This window comes from Schistocerca piceifrons, unplaced genomic scaffold (genome assembly GCF_021461385.2).
Source record: "Schistocerca piceifrons isolate TAMUIC-IGC-003096 unplaced genomic scaffold, iqSchPice1.1 HiC_scaffold_808, whole genome shotgun sequence".
In the NCBI taxonomy this organism is placed as follows: domain Eukaryota; kingdom Metazoa; phylum Arthropoda; class Insecta; order Orthoptera; family Acrididae; genus Schistocerca; species Schistocerca piceifrons.
This window is the reverse complement of record NW_025729067.1, coordinates 149,296-172,896: the sequence shown is the minus strand read 5'-3', so window position 1 is coordinate 172,896 and position 23,601 is coordinate 149,296. Positions and strand designations below refer to the sequence as shown.

The 23,601-nt window shown below is 37.2% G+C and overlaps 1 protein-coding gene across 3 annotated transcripts; it reads left to right on the top strand.

The window, feature by feature from the left end:
- The first annotated feature begins 19,909 nt into the window (after positions 1–19,909).
- On the top strand, positions 19,910–23,392 carry LOC124770380 (mitotic-spindle organizing protein 1-like). Of its 3 annotated transcripts, none has more exons than XR_007013197.1 (2): positions 19,910–19,957; positions 22,249–22,320. XR_007013197.1 is itself a non-coding variant. In XM_047249209.1 (2 exons), the coding sequence occupies exons 1-2, from the start codon at positions 20,204–20,206 to the stop codon at positions 22,509–22,511; spliced, it is 267 nt and encodes an 88-aa protein (XP_047105165.1). In that variant the 5' UTR covers positions 20,189–20,203; the 3' UTR covers positions 22,512–23,392. The 3 variants fall into 3 exon arrangements, 1 of the variants encoding a protein (XP_047105165.1); XR_007013196.1 differs by having other exon boundaries at positions 19,910–20,003; XM_047249209.1 differs by lacking the exon at positions 19,910–19,957 and adding an exon at positions 20,189–20,207 and having other exon boundaries at positions 22,249–23,392.
- Positions 23,393–23,601: the final 209 nt, after the last annotated feature.

Sequence of the window (23,601 nt, the reverse complement as noted above, 5' to 3'; positions counted from 1 at the left end):
ACGTAATTTAAGTGTGCGCAATCAAAAGTAGTAAGATTTCTCGATCCGTAACTGCTCTCTGAATGACAAATACTGGAATCAATAACCAGAAATGATTCATATAGGTGAATTCTAGTAACCGATTCCAACCATTCCACGGTTCGTTATTTAGACCATTTTAACAAAAATCGTGCGTACTACAGTGTCACAGGATTTCTACATTTCAAATTACTCTCTTAACTACTATTAAAAAGAGAAAAACTTGGAAGCTGTACCTACAATATTTATTGCTTTTTCTTAGTAGTTTTGAGAGCGATGAGAAATCTAGAAATCGTACAAAAACATAGTTCACAGATTTACTGCAAAAATTTTAACAATTATGAACCACCAAATAGCTGAAAGCGAAAACTAGAATTGACCTACTATATAGGTCAGTTCTAGTTCCGAATTCCAACCATTCGATGGTTCATTAATTAGATCGTTTTTCTAGCAAGTGTGCGCAATAAAATGTAGGCTAGTAGGATTTCTACACTTGTAATTGCTCGCTGAATTATTGCAAAAAAGTTGCTAATATTGTAATTGTTAACTAGAATTGACATACATAGAAGGCCAGTTCTAGTTACCGATACCAGTTATTGTTATTTCAGCATAGTAGTCTTAAGAGCAATCACAAATGCAGAAATACTACTACATTTCAGTACATTTTTTTTTAGAATTTAGCGTGTCGTTTTCTCCAAATTTCGTGCTACTGTTTCTTATTTGTTGTCATTCATTTCATTTTCCCGTTTTTCTGTTTCATTTTAATTTATCTCCACCCATACCCCAACTAATGCCATTAGATTTAATAATAAAATTAGCTCTATTTTATGATAGAATGACTTCACTATGCAATCTACTATAATGCAATTACCGGCCGTGCGGTTCTAGGTGCTACAGTCTGGAATCGCGCGACCGCTATGGTCAGCGTGCCTCTGGTATGGATGTGTGAGATGTCCTTCGGTTAGTTAGGTTTAAGCTCTCTGCACATGTAATGAGAGAAAATATGGAGAAAGGAGGAGTTGCCATATATGTCAAAAGTTATCATTGTGCAAAAAGTACAGAAACAAAAAAGTTTTGTGTAGAGAAACATATAGAAGCATGTGCCTGTGAGCTTAAATTAAATAAAGGCACATTTATAATTGTAACTGTATATAGGTCCCCATCAGGAAATTTTCATCTATTTCTGAAAAATTTGGACTCCTTGTTGTGCTATCTGTCAGACAGGGGGAAGCAAATTATTATTTGTGGGGACTTCAATGTAGATTCTCTGAAAGAGGGTAATAGGAAAAATGACCTTGAAGTATTATTCGGTTCTTTCAATTTGACACCCGTTATTGATTTTCCTACTGGGGTGGTAAAGGATAGCAGCTCACTGATAGATAACTTCTTTATAGACCAAGATAAGTTTAACCAGATAAATGCTCAGCCTGTTGAGAATGGTCTTTCTGATCATGGTGCACAGCTAGTTACAATATATGACATAGCTCCATTCAGCAATACTAAACAGTCCTCCAAAGTAGTACGTTCAGTCAACGATTTAACAATTGCAAATTTCAGGGAAAGCCTACAGCAGTTAGACTGGCATGAGGTGTACCGTGAACCTGATGCCAATTTAAAATATAATTTATTTCATGACATTTTTGTAAATGCATTTGAAAACTGCTTCCCCAAGAAAATAGTTAAATATACTCGTAAGAAACCTTGTAACAAACCATGGCTTACTAAGGGTATAAAAATATCTTGTAACCGGAAAAGGGAAATGTATCTGACAGCAAGAAAGAGTAGTGACCCAGAAACTATCAAAAATTATAAAAACTACTGTGTTATATTAAGAAAAGTTATTAAAAAATCCAGGAGTATGTGTATCATGTCTGAAATCAGCAACTCTGATAATAAAATTAAAACAATTTGGAATATTATTAAAAGAGAAACAGGTCAACCAAGAGCAGAGGAAGACAGTATTACCATCAAATTGAATGAAAGCTTTACGAACAAAAAGTCAGAAGTTGAAAATATGTTTAATAATCATTTTCTAAATGTTGTGGATATAGTAGGATCCAGGTGTTCATTAGAAGATGCTAGGCGGTTAATGGAAGAGGCCATACCTATGCAATTTGATACAATTGAAATCTCACCCACTTCTCCCTCTGAAATTAGGAAAATAATAAACTTGCTTAAAAGCAAAAACTCACATGGAATTGATGGCATTTCCAGCAAAATACTAAAAGCTTGTTCTCAACAGATAAGTAAGATTCTCAGCCACGTGTGTAATAGCTCTCTGGAACAGGGCATTTTCCCTGATAGACTGAAATATGCTATTGGTATACCTTTACATAAAAAGGGGGATAGATCTGATGTCAACAATTACCGTCCAATCTCCCTTCTAACAGCTTTATCCAAAATTTTTGAGAAAGTAATGTATTCAAGAGTAGCTTCACATATCTGTAAAAATGAAGTACTAACAAAATGTCAGTTTGGTTTCCAGAAAGGTTTTTCAACAGAAAATGCCATATATGCTTTCACCAGTCAAATTTTGAATGATCTGAATAACCGAACACCACCCATTGGGATTTTTTGTGATCTCTCAAAGGCTTTTGATTGTGTAAATCATGAAATTCTGCTAGACAAGCTCAAGTATTGTGGCATGAGTGGGACAGTGCACAAATGGTTTAATTCGTACCTAACTGGAAGAGTGCAGAAAGTTGAAATAAGTAGTTCTCGTAACATGCAAAGATCAGCACATTCCTCAAACTGGGGAACTATCAAGAATGGGGTTCCACAAGGGTCAGTCTTGGGTCCTTTGTTGTTCTTATTATATATTAATGACTTGCCATTCTATATTCATGAAGAGGCAAAGTTAGTTCTCTTTGCTGATGATACAAGTATAGTAATCACACCTGAGAAACAAGAATTAACTGATGAAATTGTCAATACTCTCTTTCAGAAAATTACTAAGTGGTTCCTTGTAAACGGACTCTCACTGAATTTTGATAAGACACAGTACATACAGTTCCGTACAGCGAATGGTATGACGCCATTAATAAATATAGACCTTAATCAGAAGCATATAGCTAAGGTAGAATATTCCAAATTTTTAGGTATGTCCATTGATGAGAGATTAAATTGGAAGAAACACATTGATGATCTGCTGAAACGTTTGAGTTCAGCTACTTATGCAATAAGGGTCATTGCAAATTTTGGTGATAAACATCTTAGTAAATTAGCTTACTACGCCTATTTTCACTCATTGCTTTCATATGGCATCATATTTTGGGGTAATTCATCACTGAGGAATAAAGTATTTATTGCACAAAAGCGTGTAATCAGAATAATAGCTGGAGTCCACCCAAGATCATCCTGCAGACATTTATTTAAGGATCTAGGGATATTCACAGTAGCTTCTCAGTATATATACTCTCTTATGAAATTTGTTATTAACAACCGAACCCAATTCAAAAGTAATAGCAGTGTGCATAACTACAATACTAGGAGAAAGGACGATCTTCACTATTCAAGATTAAATCTAACTTTGGCACAGAAAGGGGTGAATTATACTGGCACTAAAGTCTTTGGTCACTTACCAAATAGTATCAAAAGTCTGACAGATAACCAACAAGTATTTAAGAAGAAATTAAAAGAATTTCTGAATGACAACTCCTTCTACTCCATAGAGGAATTTTTAGATATAAATTAAGAAAAAAAGAAAAAAAACAAAACAAAAATATAAAAAAATAAAAATAAAAATAAAGAAAAAAAACACAAAAAAATAAAGTTGTTATATTAACTTAAGTATGTTGTTAAATTAACCTAATTATGTCATGTATTGGAAAATTCGACTCGTTCCACATCATTACGAAATATCGTATTCATGATCCATGGAACTAGTATTAATCTAATCTAATACAATCTCTAATCTAAGTAGTTCTAAGTTCTAGGGGACTGATGACCTCAGAAGTTAAGTCCCATAATGCTCAGAGCCATTTGAAACATTTTCTTGTAATGCAATTTAAAGGCTCTCTGTGCTTTCCTACTAGCATAAATTACGAGAGTAATTCTTTTCAGACATGAAAATTTGTTTTCAATTCTTGTTCTTAATTGTTTTCGTTATCGTCAGTTCTTTTTTATATAATTCATGACTAAATAGCTAACTGACATGTTTTTGTTATTTTATTGCATGCTATATTCGGTTGTTTACGAGCATGATGCACTGTTTTCATAGATTGTCTATACGTAGTGTCTTTGCCTTAGGTATGACGCCATTGCACAAGCCGATGCATGGAATCAGACACAAGAATTTATCTGTTCTTATTCTCCACCAGTAATTAGTGTCTAAATTTCCCAGTATTTATTTTATACATACAGTATTACGTGCCACACTATGATATTAAATGGTCACACTGTTCAAATAAATGCAATTAACTTAGAATTACTATGTACAAAGAAGGTAATTCCAAATATATACAATGAAGGAATAGCACTAACAATCCGTTTTTGGAAGAGCAGGGTTCCCCCAGAAAATTAACCATATTTAGTAATGGATCAAAGTAACTGTGGTAAACCACTTTACTGCTGTTTATGTCTGTTATACCAGAAGTATGTCCATTACAGAAGCAACGCTATTTGATTTAATAGCTAAATAATCTGTGTTTGATTTTTGAAATATCCTGGTGCTTAACTAGTGTATATAATTCGTATTTAACAGCAGACCATACTGCCTTTGACTAGTTCTTATGTCTGATAATGATATAAACTTATCATTTGACATTCTTTGGCAGTTTTAACAATACTTTTAAATACAACTTTATAATGTCTCACTTATTTATTAAAGTCAGGATTTTTATTATGTTTCAATTCTTTGTGTAGCCTTCGTTTTCTCACACTAGATTTTTAAGCACTGGAGCAATATAATTTATTTTATTTTTTACTTTTTGGTGCCAGATCGTAGGTGAGAATGATTCATTAAATATCTCCAGAAAAGTTATTAGAAACTGATTAAAGTTCTCAGTAGCTGACACATTATTATCACATCCTAAGATACACAGTAGTGACACTCACTGCTGTCTAAGCTGTTACTGGCTGACAATTGCGAAGACACTGGAACCCATAGCTGCGACAAAGCCAGCCCTAAGGTTAATGTGTGTTTTTGACTATTTTTCTATTTATTTAACGAACTAGTTAATATATTTTTATGTTCAAAGCAATATAATATGTCCAAGAGACAAGAACAGTTACGAAATAAATGTAAAAATAGTCAAATCGCTCTGATTCAGTGCCCTAAGCTGCAGTTTATTCAAGAATAAATTCTTCCAAACATGAGCATAATTACACCTACTCTGCTGAAAGCAAAAGAATATAAATGTTTATTTCACATATAAGAAGCACACATTTTTGTTGCCAATTCTTATTATGATAGGCACCTTCCATGATACATAACTATTTTGTATAAAGTCTAATAATTTGCACATTCTTACACTTCACTCTAAATCTAATAGATGAATATTTTTGTAAATATAATTACTTCTACTTCAGAAGTTGTGTTGAAGATTCTTGCCATATGTGTCTCAGATGTAGTTACAATAGTGGAGCTGGTTTCTTTTGTGCTGGGACACAGCTGTATTGCTTTTGATGTTTTATTATCACATCTCTTCAGTTATTGTCTATTGTCTGTTGAGGCCTAAGCGCTGTAGTGTGCGAGTTAGACAGATGGGAACCTACATCACAGGGAAACCCAGTATAACCCCTTTGTGGCTGAGAAGATGTAGCAGTGTTAAATATGGCGGACCTAAGATTGGCCATAAACAGAAACATTTATAAAAACCATTTAATTCTGTAGTAATGCACGGAGTCAAGCCACAGTAATTTTAATCTGCCATCCTCCATAAATTTTCATGGTGACCCCAATAAAACTTAAATATTGATCGTATCTATAATAGTTTAGGATTTATTGTTAAAGTGAAATTAACAAGTTTTATAACAAAGACCTGAATGTTAAAATCTAAACGGTTTGATCGATCTTAACGATTGTCATTTCATATAGAAGCGCATCATTAAAATGACAAACGTTGCAAATACCAAGTCTGTAACTTCATTTATTTAAAAGATATAGAAATTTAAATTATCAGTGTTTTCATTTAAGCATCAGATCATCATTTCCTCCACACAAAACACATTGAACGATGACAGCATGACACCTTATTGAATCAATAGGTAATAGTATATTTGTTGTAAAGTTTAGTGCATAATAGTTACTTTTGTTCTTTATTTATTTATCAAAAAGCACATTGGTGCAAGGCTATTGGCTGTGGCATTCAAACTTAAGATGGAAATTGTATTGATTTATTATTAATGGATATTATTGTTACTTTATTTAGAACATGAAAGTGATCAAGCTTTGATTATTTAACATGTTAAAATGTAAAATAATGTAGAATAAGCTGTAGCCAAACAGATGGACGGCTTCAGGAAAGGGAACTGTCCTAGTCAGTTGAGTGACGATGTTCGGCGAGCGGGAAAAAACGGGCGGAGATGGGCAGAGAGGAACAGTTCTGGTCTTAGACACCAAAGAGTATAGTTCGGCTGGAGACACCAAAGGGTATAGTTCGGATTGAGACGCGAAAGCGGACAGTCGGTCTTTAGGCAGCTAGGAAGTGAAACGACTTAGAAAATTTCGCATTGTGTGATATCGCAGGACTTAGTCTCTGAGCAGTGATCAGCCCCGTGCCTGGAGGGAACTAACTTTTCGTGTAAATATCGCGGTGGAGTATTGTGTTTCACGATGAGATTGTGAATGTTCGACCTGTGTCAAATGGATATGCACTCTAGTGTAACAGTAACTGTAAATACGATCACTTTCGCTATTAGTTTGCTTTCTGAATAAATATTACTCTAACTAAATCGCAACTGTGTGACCTACGTCATTTATGGGTCGTTAATTTAGTCCCCGAGATTATTATTACTGTTATTATATATTATATTAACTTTGCGTTTCGCAAAACTTGCCATCAGCCAGACAATTTAACCAAAGGAACACAAGTATCTAATTTAGGGCGTGTAATGTGACATGTGTGGTTCAACCACTAGACGAGTTTGAGTCAAGAGATTTCGACAAAGAGGAACTGCATGTGAGCCCGAAAATCTTAGGGATGTTAGCAGCAAGTACCATTGGTTGTAACATACGAAGTGTCTGTCTGTGGATACTAGGATATAAACCTTATTTTTACTAGGTCTTTGATATAATCACCCAAAATTTGTGACCAGGAAGAAGATGAATGTTATTGCTCCACATTTCACTCCCAGCAATGTAAGCTGTCCTCTTAAGTTCCTGCCTAACAACAGACTCGGAATTCGCCTCATATTTGGAAATAAAGAACCAAATACTCGTGAGAAGGAAGAACAACAATTTTAACACTCCTCATATCACTTGCAGCAATTGCAGCTGTTGTCTTAGATTGCTGCCTAACCAAACACTCGGAAATCGGAATTCGGAAATCAATGGTCAAATATTTAAACAATCCTTTCTTCTCTAATCAGACAGAAATGTAAATAACATCGCATATTGCAAACCTACTTGTAGTACATTTATAAGAAGTCCCCATAATGTGTTAACAATGCTAACATAAAAAAAATAGTACGTAGTAGAATGTCGATCTACATTCTTCAACTCTGTTGTCCACGACATAATCTGTTACGCTGGGCATAGCTCATTTCATTTTCATCCCCAGTCCTGGTTATCATAGTACCTCTTAAAGGTTTTATCACTAATATATTAACATCTGAATTCAAAAACAAGGGTGACACGTTTCTGATAAATTTTAGAAACGCTGTTGCTTTGCAACAGCATATAACAAGTTATAATACAAAAGCAAACATTTTAAATTTCATACAGTGGCTATAGGTCACTAAACGTCCGCCGTTTTAAGGCTACTTGAACTGTAATGCCTCGCCAGAGCAAAAAGTATCAGCTAGTATGCCACACTGACAGATTCTGATGCAAACTGACATTCAACAGTCAGTCGCTATTTAATTCACGAAACTGTTTTCAAAAGGCAAAAATGTATAATTTTCTAGGAGTTGTGGGATACTATATGATACATTTTACCCCAGAAAAAATGACAGTTTAATGCAAATACATAAAACCAGCCACGTTTTTGAAAGTTATTTACTCATTCCTTGAACCGATTTTCGAACCTTTTTAGGCTCATCTACCGATGGTGTACAAGAAGCTACATAGCTATTACAAATGTTGTGCTGGCTGCTGGCTCTGTGACAAGAAGATGGAACATGCTTTAATGCATCGCCTTGAGTACTGTTTATCTGACGATTTGGATTCAAAATTCAGTTCTGTACTTATTGCGACAGTAAGTGTGTGGTTGCAGTTTTACGTATTTATATTGAAGAAACAGTCACAAGCTCTTAAACATGGTGAGCTTAATTTAATGGCAGTTCAATTTGCCTCACATATGGTGGGTGTATTGCCACTCTACAAAATTTAATCTCTTTGTACAAAACATATAAGTATACCGAAATGAATATGGCACATGCAGTGAACTCAATACTAGCTCACTGGGCACCTGCTACATCAATCAAAAGTTATGTCCATATGGTATAATCAGTGATCTCAGTATTGGTCTCACTATGTGTAACAGCTATGGCTCTAAACAAAGAACAGTAATCTCTTTGGCGTGAGCATTGTATTCTCCACAAGTTGTCAACATTAAACGGTGAGTGTCATGTGATCTCGGGATGATGCTGTTCGAAACATCTAATATTACACATATTTGATCTGTTTTCACTATTTGTTTATTCGTAACACCAATGGAGAATTATTTTACTTGCTACATGTACGAAGAAGAATACACAAAAGAAGAAAAGTTGATGTTGTATGAATATTTTGACGTATCGATACCATACTGTGCTGCTTTGGTGCCATTTTGAATAAATTTTGTGTATTTGTTATTATGTGTGCAAAATGTGTAAGGATTGTTGAGCAAAGTCTTCGGTCATCTGCAGCAGTCATTTCTTGGTGTTCATAAGCAAAAATGGCTAGAAACCCCACCTCAAAGAATGGCGTTTTCTTTTTAGTCGGCGCACGACGAGCGTTGGGACTCAGCATCTCCAAGGTTGTGATGAAGTGGGTATTTTCCTGTATGACCATTTCACGAGTCTACCATTAATATCAGGAAACATCAAATCTCCGACATCGCAGCAGCCGGAAAAGGATCCTGTAAAAATGGGGCCGATGACGACTGAAGAGAATCGTTAAAACATGACAGGTGCCACCCTTCCACAAACTGCTGCAGATTTTAATGCTGAGTAATCAGTAAATGTCAACGTGTGAACCATTCAACGAAACATCATCGATATTGGCTTTTGGAGACGAAGGCCCACGTATGTACTAGAGTGTGTGTGTGTGTGTGTGTGTGTGTGTGTGTGTGTGACAGAGAGAGAGAGAACTGAAAGTAAACAGGAAGTTAAATATATACTAATAGCAATGTGAAATCAAGATCAATGAAATATATGAAAGCCAGAAAATGTGACATGCTGTACAGAGTGAAATGCTATGATCTCTCTAAAATACTTTTTCTGCACAGGTCTGGTACAGAACACTTCCTTCATTTATTTTTATCATAAAACTGACCTCCTCACACCTCGGTTGTATAAGTCACTAAGAAATCAACAGAGTGAATGTGAAAGATAATAATGGGGAACACAATGACACACACACACACACACACACACACACACACTTTAAACAAAGTAAAAACTCAGTTGACATTTTGGAATCTCCCTCAAGTTATTATCTTTAGCATTGGATTAACAGACATAAATTATTAGTATCTAAGATGCCATCAAACTCCTTTCTGTATGTCATTGTCCATTACCCTTCACACTACTACATGGTCTATGTGACAAATGGTTCAAATGGCTCTAAGCACTATGGAACTTAACATCTGAGGTCATCAGTCCCCTGGACTTAGAACTACTTAAACCAAACTTACTTAAGGACATCACACACATGAACGTCCAAGGCAGGATTCGAATCTGCAACTGAAGCAGCAGTGCGGTTCCGGACTGAAGCGCCTAGAACTGCTCGGCCACAGGGCCAGCGGTCTGCATAACAGCAGGTGACACTAAGGAGCTACAAAAATCTTATGGAAGGCAACTGTATTGTAAGTTCATGCAGTCTTCATTGTGTTGTGGGTGGGGGGTGAGAGTAGGGGAAATTGTCTCATACATATTTCTAATATTTGGCATACATTTGACTTTGTAGTACATTTAACCAGAAATTGGACTTTTTTCAGTTTTCCTTAGTTTGTAACATAGTGGGAGTATGTGCATTACATGCACTAAATAAATATGTCAAGTGTTACCACTAAGCAAAATTGTGCTCCAACCTGAAGTAAAGAGGAAAATAAATATACGAAAACTGGAGAAAAAAGGACAAACAAACACGTGGTGTAATCGATAATGTGTGGCAAATTCGGTACTTTTTGGGTCTACTTTCACAGGCACTGGCTTGCTATTAAGCCGTTTTGCAATGCTGTCATAGCAAAAGTTTACCACAACAGACTCGGCAATATGATAAAGTTACATACAGAACCCAAAGGTAGTGGTAGCTGACCCACATGTCAAGAAATGAGTGCATCTGGGCTGTGACACTTGTTGCAAATAAGCAAACATAAAGAGTCCGGTTTATTCCTGGAATCAAATGCAAATTGTTGTGATGTCTACGAAATGCATGCACCTATGACGAGAATCTGTTTGAACTAGCCATGGAATGACATTCTAAACATACAAGGCGCTTTACAGACAAATCTACAACGTCCTGATATCAGTGACACGAATTTGGTGGTTCCCTGGTCAGGTAGTGAAATTACTTTCAAGAAGGTAGTTCACTTTCACATATTAACGGAATTCTGGAAACTGTTTTAATCGGTCAAGTAGGCCTCTGATACGAATAATCTGAGTTGTCCCTGATTTCTGAATAAAGCTTCAGCCGTGCTAAAAAGAAAAATTCGGACGTTTTCTATTTTTTCTTTCAAATTCCTCTGAAACTAGGTGTTTAATGGACAAAGCCAAAAAAACATTAAATTCCATAGCGACTGAGTGCCAAAACTTTGCTATTTGATGAAATTTTCCTGTAGAAAAGCTGTAACAGAACACAGGAATATTTCACATTCCTCAAAAAACCCTCATTTCATCGGTATAAAACAAGCAATATTTCACAACTGGCCAATTTGACGCAAAATTTTACAGGAGAAAAGTTGTACAGCATCAAATCGTATTTTCAAAAACTCATAGAAAGTAACAAAAAACTACCAGCTCAGTAAATGTCGCCATTATTCAGTTATATGTACAGTGAAGAGTCAAAGAAACTGGTACACCTGCGCAGTATCGTGTAGGGCCCTCACAAGCAGAAACGGCGCAACACAATGTGGCATGGACTCGACTAATTGTGCTGGAGGGAACTGACACCATGAATCCAGCAGGGTTGTATATAAATCCGTAAGCATACGAGGGGGGTGGAGATCTCTTCTGAACAACACGTTGCAATGCATCCCAGATATGCTCAATAATGTGCATGTCTGGGGAGTTTAGTGGCCAGCAGAAGTGTTTAAACTCAGAAGAGTGTTCCTGGACGTTTGTGGTGTGTCACTGTCCTGCCGGAATAGCCCGAGTGTGTCGGAATTCACAATGGACATGAATGGATGGAGGTGATCAGACAAGTTGCTTACGTATGTGTCACCTGTCAGAGTCGTATCTAGACGTATCAGGGGTCCCATATCACTCCAACTGTACTTGTCCCACACCGTTACAGAGCCTCCAGCAGCTTGAACAGTCCCCTGCTGACATGCAGGGTCCATGGTTCTTGAGGCTGTTTCCATACCTGAACACATCCATTGGCTCGATACAATTTGAAACAAGGCAACATGTTTCCAGTCATCAATAGTCCAATGTCACGGTTGATGAGCCTAGGCGAGGCGTAAGGCTTTGTGCTGCGCAGTCATCAAGGGTACATGAGAGGGCCTTCGTCTCCAAAAGCCCATATGGATAATGTTTCATTGAATGGTTAGCATGCTGACACTTGTTGATCGCCCAGCATTGAAATCTGCAGCATTTTGCGGAATGGTAGCACTTCTGCCACGTTGAACGATTCCCTTAAGCTGCCTAGGTCCCATTCTTGCAGGATCTTTTTCTGGCCACAGCGATGTCGGAGATTTGTTGTTTTCCTGGAGCCCTTAAATTCATGATATACTTCTGAAATGATTGTACTAAAAATCCTCTCTTCATTGCTAACTCGGAGATATTGTGTCCCATCGCTCATGCACCAACTATAACACCACATTCAAACTCATTTAAATCTTGATCACCTGGCATTGTAGCAGCAGTAACCAGTCTAACTACTGCGCCAGACACTTGTTGTCTTATATAGGCGTTGCCAACCATAGCGCCGCATTCTGCCTGTTCACATATCTCCATATACCAGTTTATCGACGCTTCGGTGTAAATAATATGGTTAATGACCACTGTAAACACTCTTACATCAAGTCTGCAACCCCCTGGACCACTCCAAGCTACCGCTGGAGTCGTGTGATCTTCAGTGCATTCAGGTATAATCGTTTTGACATTGATTATTCTTGACTGTAGTCTGTTGTTGATTGTCATCACTGTTATTGTCATTTCGATATGTGCTTTTTATTGAGTACCAGTAACTAGCTTTTCATTCAATTTCCCATCCATATTTGTAAATAGACATTTAGTAAATAGTGAGCTTTGTGTCTAGATCAGTGTGCTGAAATGCTGAGTGGCACGAGAATGAAAAAAATCATATGACTGGATAAAAAGTGATTCTCGAGATAAATTCAAGGATGAACTATATTAATTAAGAAATTTAAAAATTTTAAAGAATTGTTGACAAATATTTTTCATGAGAAATATGCTTCAGAAAAATGACAGTACATGCTCGAAAAGTCAGTGATGAGGGCACCAAATAATTAAAGCAATTGTATATTACATATTTTCTGTGTATTTTGCCTCAGCATTTACTGAAAAAGACACTTATTGGTGTTGGATGCAAACCAGCAGGAAGAGAGACACAGATGTTCAATAAATTTAAATAACAAATAATTATTCATTTATTTATACATAAATATATAATGCAGCATCAGTTATCAATATTTTAAAACCATGCAGTAACCCACATATAATGCAGAAGTACGAAAAAAGTCATGTATAGGTAAGTAAATACATACATTTTGAAAATACTTTATTTTTATAAATATATTTTATACACAATTCTACAAAAGTTTGCAGTTCTAGTCAGCTCATGTATAACCAAAAAGACTGAAAATGTGAGTGAGTGAAATCGTTCAAACCCAGAGATGAGTGGAAACATTCATGTAACTGATGTAATTGCTGCACGGGATTAGCTGAATGGTTTAAGGCACTGCAGTCATGGCCTGTGCGGCTGGTCCTGGCAGAGGTTCGAGTCCTCCCTCAGGCATGAGTGTGTGTGTTTGTCCTTAGGATCATTTAGGTTAAGTAGTGTGTAAGGTTGGGGACTGATGACCTTAGCAGTTAAGTCCCAAGATTTCACACACATCATCAACTGATGTAATTGTCAGATTTAAGTCAGTCAGTTGGCTCTCAGTAAGTGAAAACACTCAAACCCAGAATGTGAGTGAAAACATTCATATAGTTGATGTGGTCGCAGTGACTCGTACCATTCTGTTGTTTAATTCGACTGAAAAACCCGACTGAACGAGAAAACAATCCATTAGTCAATTGATTGTTAAAACCAGACGGTTGTCCCATCATTACCACATTGTGCCCGCAAAAGGCACGAAAGTGAGCTAGTATTAGTGATTGCAGCTCTCTTGCAAGGAAAAAATGATGGTGATAAGAAGATAAATCAGGTTATGTGAACCTGTTCTTGCTTTAAGTATGCGAACTGTTGCCGAAACTTTAATTCGTGAACCAATGCTGGACACATATCTTTCCTAGAATTTTATCACAATATTGAAACACAGTTATTATGATCTTTTTCGTAAAACAGTACTAATTTTCGAGACATACCAATAAAACGAAATCTACCACCTACTTTACTCAAAACTCAACTTATATGGTCATTCCATTTCATATCCCTACAGAGTGTTACATACAGGTAATTGTATGAGTTGCCTAATTGCAACTGTGACTCACTGATCTTATGGTCAGTTTTTTTCTGGGAAGTTCACAATGTTACATTTCTGGATACTTGAAGCTCATTGGCAATCTTTACACTGCTTTGAAATCTTATCAAGATCTGACTGAATGTTTATGCTGCTTCATTCACACTGTAGGTCTACTTCATTGTAGATAACTGCATCATTTGCAAAAAGTGTGAAGCTACTATTGATATCACAATCTAACATGTCTCTATCTATGTTAGACTGTGATTGATATTGTCCCCAAAGCAATTAATATACAACAAGTTATTTCTACGTCTTTTGATGACTGTCTCGTCAACATAACATGCTCCCTACCAGGAAATTCTCAACCCAGTCACAAATTTCCCTTGATGTCCCATGTGTACATACTTCCGAATTCTGTGGTAAGGTTATATGGTACCAAATTGCTGATTTAATCAGTCCTGTACTTCCCGAAATAAGCGTAGATGTGGTACCACAGAGTCAAATGCCTTTTGGTAATCAAGGTATATTGCATCTGCCTGACTGCCATAATCGAAAGATTTCACTATATCATGTGAGAAAGTCCCCCCCATGAACCATGGATCTTGCCGTTGGTGGGGAGGCTTGCGTGCCTCAGCGATACAGATAGCCGTACCGTAGGTACAACCACAACAGAGGGGTATCTGTTGAGAGGCCAGACAAACGTGTGGTTCCTGAAGAGGGGCAGCAGCCTTTCCAGTAGTTGCAAGGGCAACAGTCTGGATTATTGACTGATCTGGCCTTGCAACAATATCCAAAACGGCCTTGCTGTGCTGGTACTGCGAACGGCTGAAAGCAAGGGGAAACTACGGCCGTAATTTTTCCGAGGGCATGCAGCTTTACTGTATGATTAAATGATGATGGCGTCCTCTTGGGTAAAATATTCTGGAGGTAAAATAGTCCCCCATTCGGATCTCAGGGCGGGGACTACTCAAGAGAATGTCGTTATCAGGAGAAAGAAAACTGGCGTTCTACGGATCGGAGCGTGGAATGTAAGATCCCTTAATCGGGCAGGTAGGTTAGAAAATTTAAAAAGGGAAATGGATAGGTTAAAGTTAGATATAGTGGGAATTAGTGAAGTTCGGTGGCAGGAGGAACAAGACTTCTGGTCAGGTGACTACAGGGTTATAAACACAAAGTCAAATAGAGGTAATGCAGGAGTAGGTTTAATAATGAATAGGAAAATAGGAATGCGGGTAAGCTACTACAAACAGCGTAGTGAACGCATTATTGTGGCCAAGATAGATACGAAGCCCACACCTACTACAGTGGTACAAGTTTATATGCCAACTAGCTCTGCAGATGACGAAGAAATTGAAGCAATCTATGATGAAATAAAAGAAATTATTCAGATAGTGAAGGGAGACGAAAATTTAATAGTCATGGGTGACTGTAATTCGAGTGTAGGAAAAGGGAGAGAAGGAAACGTAGTAGGCGAATATGGATTGGGGCTAAGAAATGAAAGAGGAAGCCACCTGATAGAATTTTGCACAGAGCACAACTTAATCATAGCTAACACTTGGTTTAAGAATCATGATAGAAGGTTGTATACATGGAAGAACCCTGGAGATACTAAAAGTTATCAGATAGATTATATAATGGTAAGACAGAGATTTAGGAACCAGGTTTTAAATTGTAAGACATTTCCAGGGGCAGATGTGGACTCTGACCACAATCTATTGGTTATGACCTGTAGATTAAAACTGAAGAAACTGCAAAAAGGTGGGAATTTAAGGAGATGGGACCTGGATAAACTGAAAGAACCAGAGGTTGTACAGAGTTTCAGGGAGAGCATAAGGGAACAGTTGACAGGAATGGGGGGAAGAAATACGGTAGAAGAAGAATGAGTAGCTCTGAGGGATGAAGTAGTGAAGGCAGCAGAGGATCAAGTAGGTAAAAAGAAGAGGGTTAGTAGAAATCCTTTGGTAACAGAAGAAATATTGAATTTAACTGATGAAAGGAGAAAATATAAAATTGCAGTAAATGAAGCAGGCAAAAAGGAATACAAACGTCTCAAAAATGAGATCGACAGGAAGTGCAAAATGGCTAAGCAGGGATGGCTAGAGGACAAATGTAAGGATGTAGAGGCTTATCTCACTAGGGGTAAGATAGATACTGCCTACAGGGAAATTAAAGAGACCTTTGGAGATAAGAGAACCACATGTATGAACATCAAGAGCTCAGATGGAAACCCAGTTCTAAGCAAAGAAGGGAAAGCAGAAAGGTGGAAGGAGTATATAGAGGGTCTATACAAGGGCGATGCACTTGAGGACAATATTATGGAAATGGAAGAGGATGTAAATGAAGATGAAATGGGAGATACGATACTGCGTGAAGAGTTTGACAGAGAACTGAAGGACCTGAGTCGAAACAAGGCCCCCGGAGTAGACAACATTCCATTGGAACTACTGACAGTCTTAAGAGAGCCAGTCCTGACAAAACTCTACCATCTGGTGAGCAACATGTATGAAACAGGCGAAGTACCCTCAGACTTCAAGAAGAATATAATAATTCCAATCCCAAAGAAAGCAGGTGTTGACAGATGTGAAAATTACCGACAATCAGTTTAATAAGCCATAGCTGCAAAGTACTAAGACGAATTCTTTACAGACAAATGGAAAAACTAATAGAAGCCGACCTCGGGGAAGATCAGTTTGGATGCCGTAAAAATACTGGAACACGTGAGGCAATACTGACCTTACGACTTATCTTAGAAGAAAGATTAAGAAAAGGCAAACCTACGTTTCTAGCATTTGTAGACTTAGAGAAAGCTTTTGACGATGTTGACTGGAATAGTCTCTTTCAAATTCTAAAGGTGGCAGGGGTAAAATACAGGGAGTGAAAGGCTATTTACAACTTGTACAGAAACCAGATGGCAGTTATAAGAGTTGAGGGACATGAAAGGGAAGCAGTGGTTGGGAAAGGAGTAAGACAGGGTTGTAGCCTCTCCCCGATGTTATTCAATCTCTATATTGAGCAAGCAGTAAAGGAAACAAAAGAAAAATTTGGAGTAGGTATTAAAATCCATGGAGAAGAAATAAAAACTTTGAGGTTCGCCGATGACATTGTAATTCTGTCAGAGACAGCAAAGGACTTGGAAGAGCAGTTGAACGGAATGGACGGTGTCTTGAAGGGAGGATATAAGATGAACATCAACAAAAGCAAAACGAGGATAATGGAATGTAGTCGAGTTAAGTCGGGTGATGCTGAGGGTATTAGATTACGAAATGAGACACTTAAAGTAGTAAAGGAGTTTTGCTATTTGGGGAGCAAAATAACTGATGATGGACGAAGTAGAGAGGATATAAAATGTAGACTGGCAATGGCAAGGAAAGCGTTTCTGAAGAAGAGAAATTTGTTAACATCGAGTATAGATTTAAGTGTCAGGAAGTTATTTCTGAAAGTATTTGTATGGAGTGTAGCCATGTATGGAAGTGAAACATGGACGGTAAATAGTTTGGACAAGAAGAGAATAGAAGCTTTTGAAATGTAGTGCTACAGAAGAATGCTGAAGATTAGATGGGTAGATCACATAACTAATGAGGAAGTTTTGAACAGGATTGGGGAGAAGAGAAGTTTGTGGCACAACTTGACCAGAAGAAGGGATCGGTTGGTAGGACATGTTCTGAGGCATCAAGGGATCACCAATTTAGTATTGGAGGGCAGCGTGGAAGGTAAAAATCATAGGGGGAGACCAAGAGATGAATACACTAAGCAGATTCAGAAGGATGCAGGTTGCAGTAGGTACTGGGAGATGAAGAAGCTTGCACAGGATAGAGTAGCATGGAGAGCTGCACCAAACCAGTCCCAGGACTGAAGACCACAACAACAACAACATGTGAGAAAGTTGTGAAGTGGGTTTCGCATGAGTGATGTTTTTGGAATCCATGCCGTTTAGCATGGAGAAGGTCCTTTCTGTTCGAGATATCTCATTTTTATTTATTTATTTAGGTTTGGTCCTGTGACGTCTTGTACAGATATAGGACAGGTCATTAAACGATACAGAAAGATAAAAATTACACACACACAAATATAATAAGATCAATACAATGCTGTGGACTACAAATATCTACATTAATTCAGCATTACACGTACAACTAGTACACTTTAATAAACAAATAATTGCCATAAATTGTTTATTAATTTAACATTATAAAATTCTGTTTCATTATGAGATTATTCATTTACAGAGTAGACTTCAGCTTTTTTTTTTGAACAAGCTGTCTTGGTTTACCAACTTGATGTTGTTAGGAAGGTGGTTATATAATTGTGTTCCTCTATGAAGGACACTCTTCTGGTCGGCTCACTTCTGGCATATGAGACATGAATGTTATTGCCATTTCTTGTTGTGTAATTGTGCACAGAGCTGTTCAGCTGATAGGCATTGGAGGTTCTTAAATAGTCTCTTACGAAGACTATTGTTTCAAATATATATGTGCGTGGTAGATTCAGTATCTTTAGAGTAGGATAAAGAGAGCGACATGAACCTTGCCGTTTTATGTTGCAGATGATTCTGATAGCTCGTTTCAGGGTTTTGAAAACAGATTGACTACAGGGCGCATTTCCCCAAAATATTATTCCATATCGGATTGCGCACCGGAAATGTGTGTAATATGCCTGTATTATTATTTCCCTATTACAGCTTGTCCTTAGTATCCATAGCATGTAACAGATCGATGATAGCTTGATTGTAAGAGCTTCATTGCGTGTATTCCACTTGAGATCACTCTGCAGATATATTCCTAGGAATTTAACATCATAAACTAATTTTACAATTTTGTTGTTTATTTCCAATGCGTGTTCATTTTTTTGTTTATAGTGGGATATATGAAAGTTCATGGCCATCGTTTTCCCAGTGTTAATTATAAGTTCATTTTTTTCAAACCGGTGTGTTATCTCCAGCAATGATGCATCTGTCGTTAATTGAAGCTGTTTTCGGTCTGACCCTGTAATCAAAATACTGGTGTCATCTGCAAATAAAGTTTTCTGTTTAACAAGGACAGTGTCACTCAGGTTAACGATATACAAAAGAAAGAGGATAGGACCTAGTGTTGATCCTTGTGGCACACCATATTTGATAGTATTTTCTGATTTGAATGTTGTTGTTCTTGAAATTTTTTCAGTTATTGTGTCTTGTTTGAGAACAACTTTTTGTTGCCGGCTAGTAAGATATGATCTAATCCATTCATTTGGAATACCTCTAATTCCCTTTCTTTCCAACCTGCTTAGTAGGATACCATTATCTAAAATGTCAAATGCTTTGGATAGGTCCAAGAATATTTCAGTAGCTATTTCCTTTTCAGCTACAGCTTTTAGAATGGAGTGCAAATATTCATAGGCTGCTGTGGTTGTGGATCTGGATTGCCTGAAGCCATACTGATGATTTGACAGTAAATTTGTTAGATAAAATTTGTATTAATTGGTACTTGATACGTACATCGCCCTGTGGTTGGCATCGCTGGAAACGAAACAGCTGTTGGCGGCAATGTTGTGTAATTCGAATACAAGGCGTAAACAATGATTGATAGGTAATTCGTGTCTGTGGTATTTATCCCATGGATACTTCCATGATTTATCTTCTCAAATAAAAATATTGATAATAACAATAAATCTTATCTTTGATGGAACATTAATAGCTAATTTAACGTGGTTGGCATCGCTGGAAACGAAACAGCTGTTGGCGGCAATGTTGTGTAATTCGAATACAGGGCGTAAACAATGATTGATAGGTAATTCGTGTCTTATTTATCAGTGCAGTAGGAAATATACGTGCAGGTTGGCCACACACAGTTGCGTCCAACTACTCTATATTTTCTATTCTGTCCGTTCGTTTAAGTAATACTATCCCGCTGGAAACGAAGGCATTTCTCAAAACCTCCAATTCAAAACTCCATACACAGTGTGGCCCCGGAATCAGTTACAGAAGTTTTAATGTCTCAACTCAGGCGTTTGTGTTCATAGATCATTTTACAGTAATGGGTAGGTGATAAACACTAAATTAAAACAATAGATACAGGTGCGGAGCCAGAATTTGTTTCTTGAAGGGGAAGGAGCAGGAGTAGTGGACTTAATTTGTTGTTGCCTCAGCCAAACATCTGAATTTAGCTGGGCGTCGTCGCAGTGTGCCACAGAAGATTAAGATTTTGACGATGACGATATATAAAATGCTTTAATATAGTAATCAACTGTTTGATTACAATAAAGTACGTAAAGTCTTTTGAAATGAAAATCATTGGTACTAGTATATTGCTTAAATATAACGTTCAAGTATTTACGAAACATTCACATCGAATGTGAAGGAGTCCACATGCCTTGCAGCTAATTCAAGAACCATAATAGCAACAACCTCTCAGTTTTGCTGACGCAATAGCACTGTCAACATATTTCGCTTTGTACTTAGATTATGATCACATATCTGCAAACTATTCGTATGTGAGTTTGTAAATGACAGGAATGTTTACATTGTCATTTCTGTCTCTATTTAGGAACTCAGTCTTTCTGTTATTGTTCAGTTTTTCTATAGTGGTGGGTCTTTCCCTTTGTTTCCCCTTAACCGTAACCCTGTGCTTTACCAGCTCCACCTGAGGACTCACAAACTGTCTGATTTGTTGAGCAGTTACAGCCAGCCAGCCTATGAAGGTGTGCATTTGCCTGGCTGAATGTAGCCTACGAGGCCCGTCCTTGAGACAGCGCTTCTCAGAAGCAAGTGAAAAGTGTTAAATTTAGTTTTTTAATTTCAAGAATTCCATGACATTTCTGGGAATTTTATTTGCATGCTGCTGTGTTATCCAAGTACTACATATGAAATTTGGAAATTCATGGGTGTAAATTATAAATGCTTGTCCTAACTCTTTTCTTTGTACAAGGGAGGGGGATGGGGGGCGGGGGTGGTGGTATTGTGATGCTTCCTCACCAGATCTGCACATGAAAAAAATGTGTACAAACATACACAGTTAAATGTAATGTTATAAGCAGTATTTGTGGTGTGTCATAGTCAGACAATTCTCTATTTATATATTTCTACACAATTACCGTGAGGAGATACTATGTCAATACAGGCAGTGGTGGTGTTCTGATGATGCCTTAGCAACCTTTGAATGTAAATTAGCTGCTATGCCACAGATCAGTGCGGAGTACGCTTCTTCTGATTAAATCAGTTCTTAGTATATATTAAATGATGTCTCTTATTTACTGTAGTAAAAACCTTCGTTGTTAAGTGTGGTTGAAATTATTTTTCCAACAAACATTTTTTTGTATAAAGTATCTACCAACCATTGGTGCCATAAAATTGTAATCTTTTTCATCATGCAGAAAAGTTTCCATGTGTGAGATTGAAGTCAACTTTTGTATTTTTCTTCTGGGATTCATTTGCAGCGTAGCTTTTACATGCTGAGACTGAAATTTTTCAAATTATTTCACAATGGTCACAGCTATGAAGGAGGTACCATCAGCATACATAACATCAACTTCTGTTATTGGCACAGATAGCTCATTCATGTGAAGAATTAAGAGATGTGGAGACGAACAATACTTCACTTGTTAAGTAAACATTCACACAGGTATCTTTATTTCATGAATGGTCGAACAATATCGACTGCTGTTCCCCTCGCACTAAGACGCAATTTCTGTAGCAATGTGTCATCACATTTGTAGTTGACTGTTTTGATTGAGGCGTCTAGGTATATCCCACAAACTTTCTGTTCATTTACTGGCTTTATGCATGTTGCAAATGTTTGCAGTGCTGTCTTGGTTGACACCTTTTCTCAAATTATGCTGTGCATCATGAGGGAATTATTTATTCATCCATAGACCATGCAGTACAAGAGTATCAGACATGTCACACGCATTACAGATAATACATACATGTATAAAACTTTAACAAAATAGGATAGTGCAGGAAGATGTTCTTGCCTCTGTAGTAGTATTAAAAGTTTGTTTTTCCAAACAGAAACCACTAGAGAAATATGTTAAACAATAGTTTTGTATTTCAAGTGAAATTTTTCTAATTTTCCTGTTCCAGGTAAAAAAAAAAAAAAAATGGCAGGAAAAGGGAATCCAAATTTAGAAAAAGTTCTTGAGGCTCAGTATCTGATCAAGAAGATGCATGAAGTTTCACAGCTGATGGGTGTGGATCTCGATCCGAAAACTCTGGTGCTCAGCATGCGGCTGATGGAACACGGAGCTAATCCAGCAGCTCTTGCAAAATTAATCAAAGATATCAAAAGAATTGTAAGTATTCTGGAAGAGACAGACAAGCAAGACAAAGGAAGGGAAAACAAATGAAGCATTTAACTGAGAATGTCATAAAGATTGTCCTTAGATCGCCAAATATGTGCAAGCTGTGAAATAGTGTGGAGTGTAATTATTGAAGAGTGGATTATTTTGAACAGTAGCTCAAATTTCTTTATAGAAAGTAGTTGGGAGTTTGTGCTACTGAAGCAAACCAATATCTTTTTGTGAAAAGGTATTTACTGATGTTCAGAAAATTAACATGTTACAAGGAACTGCAACACATGTGTAGCTCAATGAAGTGCATCATCAATGATATAAATGTTTTGGATTATTGTACTTTATTATTGAATTCAAAAGCAACTGAGTATTAAAGAAATGCCTCTGTGTGTAATTGTCTAATGACCTAGTTTTTCTATAATGGTATTCAGTTGTCCATTCATTGTCTTATCGTTCTAGTTTTATTTCTGGTTTCATTTACACCTAGGAGCTACTTAAAACTTAAGCAGTTGGATAAAATACTCACCTTCATTAATACAATAAGTGGAGCAGGATATAAATAAATGTTTGATATGAATTGTCGGCTTTGACCTGTGACATAAGAAACATGCAACAAACACTGTAAATAGTACATGATAAAGAATTACATACAAACATGGTAAATGGAAGGTGGAAAGAAAATAGCTGTTAAATTTGCAAAAAATACTTGCAAATTGACACTATTTTCTTTTCCACCATCCACTTATCTTGTTTGTACGTAATTCTTTCATGTTTTTGTGCATTTGTTTTATGGCACATTGCTCTGATCAGCTTTGAAACTTCCTGGGAGATTAAAACTGTGTGCCGGACTGAGACTCGAACTTGGGACCTTTGCCTTTCGCGGGCAAGTGCTCTACCAACTGAGCTACCCAAGCACGACTGGCGCCCCAGCCTCACAGCTTTACTTCTGCCAGTATCTCGTCTCCTACCTTCCAAACTTTACAGAAGCTCTCATGCAAATCATGCAGGACTAGCACTCCTGAAAGAAAGGGTACCTCAGTTGGTAGAGCACTTGCCCACAAAAGGCAAAGGTCCCTAGTTAGAGTCTCAACCCAGCACACAGTTTTAATCTGCCAGGAAATTTCATATCAGCGTTCACTCCGCT